The 12,246-nt window shown below is 43.5% G+C and overlaps 1 protein-coding gene across 10 annotated transcripts in view; it reads right to left on the bottom strand.

Annotated features, from left to right (window-relative positions):
* Positions 1-4,620: 4,620 nt before the first annotated feature.
* The window catches only part of TSPAN9 (tetraspanin 9), a 168,742-nt gene continuing 161,116 nt past the window's right edge, over positions 4,621-12,246 (bottom strand). For all 10 annotated transcript variants that reach the window (XM_086882530.1, XM_086882533.1, XM_086882531.1 and 7 more), the window contains 5 exons: positions 12,170-12,244; positions 10,585-10,686; positions 9,849-9,980; positions 9,651-9,734; positions 4,621-8,687 (listed from right to left, as the gene is read on the bottom strand). In XM_086882530.1, the coding sequence (XP_086738656.1) occupies positions 8,616-8,687; positions 9,651-9,734; positions 9,849-9,980; positions 10,585-10,686; positions 12,170-12,244 (465 nt within the window). In that variant the 3' untranslated portion in view covers positions 4,621-8,615. The remainder of the gene's footprint in view (positions 8,688-9,650; positions 9,735-9,848; positions 9,981-10,584; positions 10,687-12,169; positions 12,245-12,246) is intronic.

Here is a 12,246-nt window from a genome sequence, read left to right as displayed (position 1 = left end):
ATACTTCACCATTACTTGGTGGCTTAAAATTGCCAGTTGCCTTTTTTTCTCCTTTTATTGTTGTCGGTTTTGGGTTTTTTTGGAGGTTTTTTTTTTCTGCAGAGTGGAGGAGTCTGGGAAGTTTCCAGATCTTCAGCTGACATTAAGAGAACTGAGATACAAATAGATGCACTTGTAGCAGCTGCAGAAAGCAGAGAGTTTTTAGTTTGTTTGTTTCTCTCTGGAGATGGATATAGAAAGCCCAGGAGGAAGAAGACTTTAAGACCTGCACTACTTTTTGACTCCTGCCTTTTCCAGGCTGACACAACATTGCTAACTGCAGCATTGCATAATGCCTGTTTACCTGAGTCAAACAATTAGAGAATGAGATAACTTCAAAACCAGTGAGTTTGCCAGTACCAGCACACTTTCTCAGGTAGGACACATGAACAGCTGCATGGGGCTGGTTCTCACTGACCCTGCAGTGCTGGGTCAACAACTCTGTGTTGTTCTAATGACTAAACTTCACTCATCACCCTACTTCCCTCATGTCCTGGTTTAAGAGACAGGTGTCTGCCCAGGAAAGCAGGAAGCTTCTTGGAACAGAAAATATGACCTCCTCTTCCCTCCAAATTATTGAAGCTTTTAAATAGCAGGGCTTTCAGGCAGAGATAAGGGAAAAGGAGTAACAGTTCTTTATTCGAATATCTATAACAAGGCAAACCATCACCCACAAGGGCAGCACAAGCACCAAAGCAGGACCCCAGCCCCTGCAGGCTGCAGGAGCTCCCCCCTCGCTGCAGTTCTGGTCACAGCCAGCAGACGGGAGATGGCTCCACTTGCAGAACTGACAGGGAGCAGCCGGTCTCTGTCACTCCAGGTGGCACCTGGTCAGTAGCAAACCACGGTGCAGCCCCGGCTGGGGAAACACAGGCACCCACTGCCCACACCACTCTCCCCTCCAATCGCTGAGAGCAGAAGGGCTGAGTCCAGCCCCTGACCCCCAGCCAAGCCTCAATGAACCCCCAGCCTCTCACAGTATCTCTGTATTTCCCAAGAGAAACCCCCCAGCCAGAGAGATCAACCCCAACCACCAGTGGTCCTTCTTCTGCAACTGTACCCCTTCTCCCCTCCTCCACCAGGGCCATTTCAATGGAATTCCAAGACGTCCAGCTAGGTACTGTACCTCGTAAGTGTTATCCATTCATCAGCTCCAGAGCAACAAATGAGGAGAAAATTACCTGAGAGGGTGGGAGGGAAGGAAGGAAAGACCTGAACCCAACACCTTCCTATGTGGAGCATGCATAGTGTTTGCTTCTATGTACACACTTGCAATGGACTCCATCAGCCTGAGATTTGAATATACATTGCTTCTCTATATAGAGAAAAAAGACTTACCTGTAGCCTGATGCATTCCTCTCCCACCATTCACTGCAGCCTAGGAAAGGATGCGGAGATTACTTCCAACCTTGTTCAATGGCTGGATATATCATCCCTGTTCACCTCACCTCTAGTGAGTAACCCTTACGGAGGGAATGGCTTGTCCATCCTTGCTGCCCATGCTGGGCTGGACTATTCTGAGGAGAGAGGTGCATTTGCAGAGTAGTTTTGAGCCCAGTTACATTAGGCAGCACAAGCAAGTATCCATAGTTTCTTCTGTGTCTGGGGAATGTGGTGAGCAAGATTGGGATGATCAGAGACAATGCCACATTACAAACTGTGGGGCTGGGAGACTGCGTTTGTCTGGGAAGTCTGGAGAGGATAGACATTCCTAAGAAGAGGCAAAATTACATTCCTCATCTCTCTGGACCCTCATGATGTCTCCATCCACCAGGACTCAAGTGATGTTTAAGAGTGTACTGGGGTCTGGCTGAGATAATTTTCTTTGTAGTAGACTGTATGGTGCTGCATTTGGGATTTGTGACTAAAGCAAGCCCTGGTAACATACCTGTATTCTGGCTATTGCTGAGCACTGCCTGCACAGCATCAAGGCTTTCTCTTACTCCCAGTCAGCCCCCCTCAGGGGTATTTGGGAATTTGGAGGGGACACAAGCACCTGACTAAACTGACACAATGGGTCAGTTTAGGTCAGTTTAGCTGACCTAAACTGACCCATATGATATTGTATTCTCTACAGTTTCATACACAGTAACAGAAATTGAGGAGAGAGATTTTGGGAAGGCAGCCATTGCTCAGACTCACTGGATATCAATCTGCTTTTGCATCACTGTTTTTTACCCTTTCCTCTTTCCTTCAGTTAATAAACTATTTTTATCTCCGCCTGTGAGTTTTCTCACTTTTGCTCTCCCCATCCTGCTGTGGTTTTCAGGGGGAGTGAGATGTTGTGTGGTGCTCAGCTGTGGGTGAGGGTCAGCCTGCCACAAAGTGAGAAAAGAAAATCTCCAGTCACTCTGGTGTACAGAGTCAGGCTTCCACACAGCTACAGCACATTCCCCTACTCAAATGTGCACACACACGTGCAACTGAGCTGTAATTCTTGTACTCACCGCCCCACTGTTTACCTCAGGATGCTGTGAATTGCCAAGGGATGCAGCACAACCAGCTGCATCCACATCATGCCCGAGCCAGTGCTGGGACACTGCTTGGAGATTCTTTCTATAGGGTACAGAGGCACCCATCTACTGACCTTGTTTATACCTCACGTGACCTCCTGAGTGCAGGGAGGTCGGACCTGGGGCTGTTGCAGAGAACACCAAGGCATGTCTGGACTTTGGCTTGCTCCTCTGGCTTGCCATGTGTGTACCAGTGTCACTGTCAAGGGAGACCTTAGGCAAACCAAGAGTTGCTACAGGGCACTGGAGCTCAGGCGCTGCTCTCCTTGGTCCTGCCAGTGGAAAGGCAAGGCTTGGGCAGGAGAGCCCCCAGCCTGTGGGTTAAGACCTGACTGCACAGCCAGTGTTGCAGACAGAGCTTTGGCTTTTATGGCAATGGACCCTTGCTTTGAGGAACAAGGACAAGAGCATGTTTTCCAACAGGCTGTCCAGCCTAACTGGAAAGCTTGCCCTAAGGATACTCTGCATGCAGTGGGGTTCTTCTAGTGTCTGTCCTCCTTTTGTGGCCCTCCAGTGGTACTGCATGCCCTCCTTGGACTCGATAAAACATCTGCTGCTTTCTTGGTCTCTGTGAAGCTACTCTCTGCTCTTTCAAGGTTGTTTCAGTCTTTCTCACCTCTCCAAAGCTACTGTATTGATCTCTGTGTCTCTTTCTTGCCTACCTTTTTCCACCTTTCTGAGGCTAATCTTTGTTATCCTTCACATTTACAGACTTTATGCTACTTTCTTCTCTGAGGTTCTTTCAGGCTTTCTTCTAATTTCTCAGTATCTGTGAGGCTACTCTGTTCTCTGGGACTCTCCCACCCTCTCCACTTCTTCCCTAGCCTCTCCAAAAGCTGCTTTGCCTGTCTTTCAGTTTTTTCCTTCCTCTCACTGAGGAGACTTCGGAGAACTTTCAGTCTTTCTGCCTGTTTCATATCCCACTCACCCTTCAGCCCCTTTTTCTTTAGTTTGATTGTATTTTCTGGGACTGTTTTAGTCTTCTTTCAAGGTTCATGGCATCTCAGTGGCTTCTCTTCTTTCTCCTGGGACTTTTTCAGCCTTCATGCTTGTTTCTTCCCTTCTCCAGGGCTATTTCCCATTGCTCTTTTAGCCTCTCTCTTAGCTGCTGCAGGCATACACCCCTAGAGCATCTTCAGAATCTTTGATACTTTCTTGTTATTGTCAAAGTCTCTTGTGTGTTCATCATGGTATTTTCCAGCTTTCTACTAGTTCCCTAGTTCCTTTGACTCTTTGAGGCTACTTTGTGTTCTCTGAGTCTTTTACAGATTTTTGGCTCATTTCCCCTTCTTTGATGCTACTCTTTGGGGTACTATCAATCTCTCTCTCCCCCACTCTTTTTTTTTTTTTTTTTTTTACTCTTGAGGCCACCCTTGAGTAGTCTGGAGCTCCTTTACTTTCTTGTTATCACAGAGCCTCTTCTGTATTCTCTGGGGGGAATCTTTTCCTCATCTCTTTCTTTCTTGGCCCCTGACACTGCTGCATTTTTTTTTTCTTGAGCACTTACAGACTTTCTTCCCTTCCCTGAGGCTAGTTTATACACTTGGAATCTCTTTCATACTCTCTGTTGCTTTGTTCACTTCTGCTTGGCTCCTGTTTCATCTGGGGAACTTTCAGCCCATCTTCTACTTTCCTGGCATTTGGAGGGCTATTCTGTAATCATTCTCTAGCTGAGTGTTAATCAATGTTTACATTTTGTCTGAGACTTCTCAGTGTCCTCTGGATGTCTTTCAAGCTCTCTATTTTGTCCTCACTTCAGCTATTCTCTGTTCTCTGGGACCCTTGCAATCTCTTTCCTGTATCAGGCTCTCAACACCATTTTTCCATTATTTGAGGATTTTTCACACCTTTTTCTGTTTTAATATTGTTTTGAAGAATGAGAGAGGACTGGGGAAGGTGGGGTGGAGGCAGGAGAGAGGAATCTTTTCACAAATGAAACAGCTTCAAGAGCTCTGGATTTCAACTGCAGTGGAGCTGGAATAGATCTCTGTGAGTCACCTTTTGGAAATTTTTTTTGTCCCTTTCTAGTTTTGGTGGTGGAGTTAGGAGACAAATGAGCTGAAAGAGGCACCTTTTAAAAAATCCTTTATTTTTGTATCATCCTAGTAAAAATCTTTTATATAAAGGCGAAAGTAGGTATTGCATAGAAGAAACACTGGTGCAAACATCACCCGGTGGGAATGGCATGTTGTTTCTTAGTGTCTACTCCCTACTGCACAACAGATGGCTAGCCCAGAGGCAAACATCTCCAGGTTTCCCCATGCCAGCTACAGGATGAAGCTGCTCAACTTATGGAAAGAAGTTACATCAGAATTATGTGTATCCATGCTACTTCCAAGAACCATCTGCTGGGAAAGCATCCTTTTCCTCCTTGCCTTTCCTATGCCTGACTGATACATCACCCAGGAAAGACCACAAGGATCAGTCTGGCTGCCTTCTGTGCTTGCACCCTCTCTGTGTGTGAGTTTGTATTTCATGCACAGAAATGGAGCAGGTGGACACAGGATAGGGGGGTTGGCCTAACGTAGCCATAGTCCAAGAACTCAAAGCATGACATATCCAAGGCATCTTCTGTCATCTCGGAGACCTTTATGTCATGGTCTTTTAGCATTTCACATGCTACTTAGCTATGGGCACTTTTTTTGAGTGCCTTCCACCTGGGCTTCCTGTGACAAACAGCCTTGGTAAAACCAGGAGTGAGCAGAATTCACTACTAATTCACACTTCATCAGCTTTCAAACAGAGCTTCTTCAGGCAGTTCTCCTGTTTTGTCTCTGCGTAAGTTCTATGGCAGCTCCCGAGCATGAAGGACAGTAAGACAGCAGGTGTGCTACAGTCTGAAGGAAGAGAAACAGCACTTTCACAGACTTGAACTGTGCTTTCATGAATTAGAGATACAGGGAGGTATGCATTTATACAAATCAGTATTTGTGTATATTAAAGATACTTTTACTCAGTATCAGTTTTTATTTAAAAACATGCTAAAAACTTATAGTTAAATAATCAGAGTGACATTTGGGGAAAACACACAGGCAGCCACCCACCAGCATAAGCAAAAAAAAGTGCATACATACATGAGCCAAAGCTCCCTTTGACCAGTTTACAGGACAATTAGTGTCTTCTCTGACAAACTGACTGCTGCAACCTCACACTTTCCAGAGCTGTTTTTTGTTGCCTGGAAAGTGCTATTACCTTTCTGCTTCTTTGAGGATGTCTGTCATCACCTCCCACATCAGAGAGTCAGCCAGAGACACAAATCAGTCCTGCTTTTGACTCCTCTCCTGTAGGTGGCTTCATAGAGATGAATACATGAAGCTCATGTAACTATCTCACTTAATACTGTGCTTAAAATGCCTAAAGTAGTCATTAAAAAAAAGATTTCAGGATCTATGCTTCTAGATCGTGAAATGGAATGAAGCATTCTAGAAAAATAAGTTTGGATGGAAGGCAAAGTAGCTGAGTTGCAACTACACATTTCATCTCTGAGTTACTCATAAACATATTTTATTTCCTTATTACTTTTACTAATATATTTTACCATTTTTGTACAAAAACTGACTGCAGATTAAAATTTAAGATGCGGAAGGTACCCCTGTGCGACCCAAAAGGACAGAGATGATGCTCCTACTCAGCCCTGCACCTGGCTCTTTTTGAGCACCAGAAAATCTAGAGAAAGCTAAGCACCTCTGCCCAAAGGGAGAATGCAGTGGAACCATCAGAAAAAAAACATCCTGTCTTTTCTTGCAAAAATGGGAACACATCTTAGCAACTTTGGACACAGTCTTACATGTAGCAGCAGATACACTGGGCATCAGAGCCCCTTCTTCAACATGGAACAGCCATCTCCAGTGAGGCTCAGATGCTCCTGGTCCCAATTTTTGTTAGAAATGGAAGTAAAACTGGATTCAGTTTCTGTGCTTTCCCTCTGCTTCTTCCCTGTCTCCTTCAAAGGCTATCCAAGTGAAATAGTTGAACCCATATGGCCTTGTCTGCTTCAGTGGGAAACCAGAGCCCTGTGAAACTTGGGCATTGTGCTCATATGGGCAAGGGCTGTGCTCTAAGAATAGTAACCTTCTTCTTCACTGCAGCACCCAAATTCATCTCTATCTCCCACACATTCACACTCCTTCCTGTCACACTGATTTCACAGGAACTCAAAAAAGTGACACGTAGGTCACACAAAACACTATTGCTGCCAGATGTACAGATGCATGCAGGACTTATTAGGAAGATAAATAGGGGACTAAAACCTCCCAGATATAAACTGGCTCAACAGCTATTTCAGCCCACAAGCAAAAGATAGGCTGAATGATACAATGAAAATTACAGCTTTTCAGAGCTTGAAATATGAATATTCAGACTGGACTGATAATAGAATCTTGTTTACCAGAGGAGTAGTTTGCAATGGCATGGCTCTGAAAGGCACAAGATCTCCATCCTCAACAGCTTCTGAAACTCAGCCCAGTAATGTCACAGTGAACCCCATCTCACATATGTGTCAGCACCTCTTTGAGAGTGACATTGGATGAGGTAACCTTTGAAGGTCACTTCTGACAGCTGTCCATGCAAAAAGCAATGTTTCTTTCAGAGCTGAGTCAAGCCCTGACTGAAGTTTAATCAGAGCATTTTCCATTGTCTGAGCCTTTCCTTCTTCCTTCACAAAACAGCAAAAACTTGTAACAATGGGTAAATGCAGGCTCCTTACAATGAAGAAGCATTCAAATTAGAGAAATACATGTTCAGGTTTTCTAACAGGAACGCTGGTAAAAATATGCATTGAGTGAACTACCCCTGTGGACGAACTTGGCTATCTATCAGCAAAAACCAGTTCTGTACTGAAGGTGTGCCAATACAGAGCATCTCTGAGTGCTGTTCTGGAAATTGCCCCTTTCCTGCATCATCTGGTCATTCATAATCAAAAAGTCTTTTCTAGCTCAGGGAGACAGCTGTCTTTGGCCCAAGGAAATCCCTACAACAAAGGCCATGGCATGATAATGGTGCCATCAAATTGCCATCCCTTTCCTTCACATCCAGCAGCTTCCCATGCCTTGGGCAAACATTTTGAAGCAGACAACACAGTCAGTGAAGTCTGCTGCCAGTAGGTCAGACTGCAATCTCACTCCTTTGTGCCAGCAGTAATTTGCTTAGTCAGTACTTTTAGCTTTCAAAGTAGCATGACATAAAGCAGCCAGGCACTGCTTTGGGTGAGTAAAGGCGTTGGAACTTTGCCTCGCAGAAGCAGGAAGCTCATTATCTGGTCCAATGGGAAGGCTTTGCATTCCATCTGAGGAAAGAGTCTCTGATTTTAAAGGAAATACCTTTGTTACAGTAAGGGCATCAAGGCCCTGATAAAGATAGGTGCTGCCTCCCCATGAACTTGAGAAAAGTTAAGTCTTTGCCCGCACCTACTGTCAACTTTGCAAAAGATGTCCTCTAGAGATCGCACAGCGGTTCCCAAATTAATGTACAATAAATGTGTAAAACCAAAAACAGTAAGAAGTTATAAGTCAGGCAACTAAATTCTAAGCTATATCCATCGTAATAATAATCATCATCATTACCATAATAAAAAAGTATACACCGTAAGGTACAAGAAGCTGCAAAGCAAAGCAGCTCCAATTCCTAGGACTCTCAGTTACAGTGGCTTTTCCGAGTCTTCCAGTAAATTGGACATAAGGGCTGAAAACCTAATGGAAGACTTTGAAGAATTCTCCCTTGAAGTCAAACACACATAATTTTCGCACATATAGCATGGATTAGTAGAGCAAAACATTTTCTTAAGTTAAGGAACATTCTTAGAGCAGATCTATGATTTCGTGTAGAAAATCCATTTGTTTGGGGAGTTTCCCCCCTCTTTGGCAAATAAATGGCAAATGTGAAACAGAAAAAAAAAAAAAAAAGAGTCAAGTAAGTTGTGATAATAACTGGACAAGTAACAACAAAGTGGATCTGTCAATGGGACGGATTTCCACAGCAGGGCTAGGCATGATGCTCCTTGCAGTCATTCTTTGTGTTCATTTTATGATGAGACAGAAAGGTTGATGTGATAATGTTTCAGAGGCTTTAGGCATCATATTTTTTGCCAGTCCTGTGAATCTGCTGGAATAGTGTCATGGAGAAGGCCATGCCAAGAATCTGAAGGAAAACAAACAATAAGGGCTTTAGTACAGGAAGGTTGCCAAAATTGTACTGCTGAACTGTGTTCATGGCCCAGCTGTAGTTTGAACAGTCATTCTACATTAGCCATATGTCTCAAGCTTCAACACTGAGCAGTAAACCTGAATGTATGTGTTGTTCAGGCACATAGTGATGTCCAGGTTATATCTGTCAGAGCACAGATGGAGGCCAAAAAGCTCTCAGGTTTTTGTCATACATGCAACAGTTTTTTTGAATCAACACATACAAGTCACTCTTCCCTTTGACCCAACAACTTGTGCTTGTTTAGTCAGGTAACTGTGACTGGAAAGCTCAGATTCAGACAATGTCCCCCAAAAGTATGGCAGTAATAGAATCACAGAATATCCTGAGTTGGAAGGAACCCATAAGGATCATTGAGTCCAACTCCTGGCCCTGCACAGGATAACCAAAATTACACCATGTGCCCAAGAGCATTGTCAAAATTCTTGAACTCTAGCAAGCTTGGTACTGTGACCATTTCCCTGGAGCAAGCACCCCAAAACCTTAACAGATTATTATGATACTTCTGCACTTGTTTTTTAAAACATATCAACCTCCTCAGTTCAGTGGCCATGACTTGACTAATTTTGGTAATTTCTAGAACTTGCTTCCAAAATTAAAAATCAACCAGTTCCTGAAAGGACAGCATAACAGATAGCTTGATATGGGAACTCCAAAGAGGTACCCTGAAGTCAAAACACGAGCAAGCAAAACCCCAGTGTAGCATGTCTTCTTTGCAGGACCAACTACTGACCTGCTTCCTTTCTGAGCACATAGTCTTAAATCAACTCATAAAACAAATCTGGTATTTTTGAAATAATATTCCAACTCAAAGCAGTTGAGCATCACTTTTCACGCAGCAGAGTAAAGAATGCTGACAGCAAATCAAAACCATGTTGAAAAACATCAAACCAGTATTACCTGCATTATGAGGACGCACATCCCAATTGAACCAAGGACATGCTTATTGTCATCAAACCAGCTCATAACTTTCTCATAACATCCCTGAAATGATGAAAGATGAAAATTGAAACACCAAGGTCACTTTTTTTTTCATGTGCATTCCCTCTATTTTGTTCCTTCCCACCCATACCTTGACATGGGCAAGGTGAGCCTTACCGTTTTCCACAGTGATTCAGTAGAGTTCCGTCCACAGTCTTGGGAGTTTTCCATACAACATCGATCTGGAACAATGTTTTCTCCCAGCACTGGGTACCAATCTGTATAGTCATTCACACCACAGCATTTCATCTGTTCAGAAGTAAAGGATTAATAAATTAACTAGCACAATTTGTAAATCATGCAGGACCACAGACTTTTATTTCCACTAAACCACTCTGTATTTTCTAAAAGGCCACCACAACACTTTTGTACTTTAAAGGTGTTCTGTGGCTGCTGATCACCTAAAGCAAATATTTAAAAACACAAAGAAAAAACGAAAGCAAACAAAATAAATGGCTCAACACCCAAATCCTCTTGTCACAAAGACATGAGCTAAAACACTAAAACATAAGGTAATAAGCCCACAACTGCTAAAAGCAAAATCCTGCCAAAGCTGCAGTGCCACCTATGCAGGTCTTGCTGCCTCTGCTCTTACAGATCATCTCTGTGCCTGGGATAGCCAGAGAGAATTCCAGACAGGTGAGCATCTTTCACCTTACAGAGTACACTTTGATCCTGGGTTCCACAGTGCTCCTGGGTTTCACAGTATTCCCTGGATGTTCAAGAGTGCAAAATCGGAAATCAAAACCTGCATTAGCCATCTTTTAGACTAGGCATGGATGCCACACTTAAGAGACTGCAGCAGCCTTGATGACTAAATTGTTACTTTTTTACTATTCAGAAAATATGTTACCTCTGCTTGAATGATATTCCATGCATTTTTCAGTCCAATATTATTTTCTGAATTGTATAGCTTCATACCTTCCTTCAAATCCTTCTTTGCACTCTCACTGACCTGCACCATGTAGAAGACAGAGGAAGTCAGTGCACTGCTGTTCAGAGGAAAGGACCAAATGGAACACACACATACAGAATATCCATCTTTTACCTTCTCTCACCACAAACTTAACATGGGTAAAAAGCTTCAGGACTCTCACAAATCACTGGGACTTTTAAGCAGCTGCCAAGTCTCTCCCTCAGATTGCAAAATAGTGGATTAATTCTCTTGAGATAGGAGACCTCTGCTAGAAATCCATGATACCGTCATCATCTGATTCAAACTAACTGAACATGAACAGGACTCATCTGCTGAGCTTGCTGTAACCTTGCCAGAAACAGCTGTTTGCAATACCCCACAGCAGCCTCTCCTGCTTGTAACCTGTGGCCTGCTTTAATTTGCTAATATCACAGAACCAGAGTCCCAGCTTCCCAACCTTAGCAGAGTTATCTTTGCATGGACTCAGGCAGGCTATAGTGAATAGCCAGTACAAAATCAGTTGAAAAGAGACATTATTGTTTTTCTCCTTGTGGGATCGAGCTTGTGGGATTAATGACTTTCAAATGTGCTGTTCTTTCTTTAGAAGACAAAGTTGGAATGCTTAATAGGAGAACTGAGATGTCCCATTTCTTGTATTAATTTCAGTCTGAGCCCAGAGTCCTGGATGCAGGTAGGAATGTACCTTGCCTCTGACAGTAGTGAGCTGGTAGAAGAGAAAGGATTGTGTTCCTGGCATAAAGGTCAATGATATTTTAAGATCTGTTTCATCCCTCTTTTACAACCCAGTCAAAATCTGCAGTTCAGCTCAGCTCCCTGAAAGTAGCAGGCATCATAATGACAGCCTAAGAGATAAAGGTCTGGGAGGAGCTGTTTCAAAATAAGTCTGGACATATTCATACTGTAAGGTTCTGCCCTGTGTTTAGCAGAGGTCTCCAATTCCCCAGTCACTTTTCCAGTTATGTATTCGATGGGCCAGCCAGTTCACCCAGTGCCCACTTCACTTAGTCACTACGAGATAGCAGATTCCTACAGATGGGCTTTATGAGAAACTGCCTCTTGATCCATTCTGCACTCACACCAAACTCTCTGTGACTTCCCAGTCAAGTGAGACAACTGGAATTTGGAATAACCTGTGAATATCTCGTGCCTCTCTCCTCCAGCCCTGTTCCAAGGGTTGGCCCTAAGAAGCTCTTTGGAAGCAGGACCTTCCACAACCCAGGACTACAAGATGATCAGCTTCTTGCAGACATCAAACATGTTGAAGGCTATCTAAGATTTCAGGACAAGACAAAAAGGACCATGGTTTATTTCAGGGATTTGTTCTCCTCATCACTTCTTCCTCCCCCTTCAGAAGAAGCTTATGACAGACAGCCAAAATCTCAAGGTTACACCTTCACCAAAGTGAAGATCCAGGAGAACCCACATGCCTTTATCAAACAAAAAACTAAACCTGGTTTACATGCTAGTAAAGATAATTAATCTGTATGGCGTATCTGCTTACCTTGTCCATATAAACAAAGAATAAAATGACTAGTATCAGCTCTGCCAGGAGAATTATCAGCAAAACGATGAAAAACT

The sequence above is a fragment of the Cyanistes caeruleus genome, chromosome 3 (genome assembly GCF_971803275.1).
Source record: "Cyanistes caeruleus chromosome 3, bCyaCae1.hap1.1, whole genome shotgun sequence".
In the NCBI taxonomy this organism is placed as follows: Eukaryota; Metazoa; Chordata; class Aves; order Passeriformes; family Paridae; genus Cyanistes; species Cyanistes caeruleus.
The sequence above is the reverse complement of the archived record's forward strand: the minus strand, read 5'-3'. Positions and strand labels throughout refer to the sequence as shown.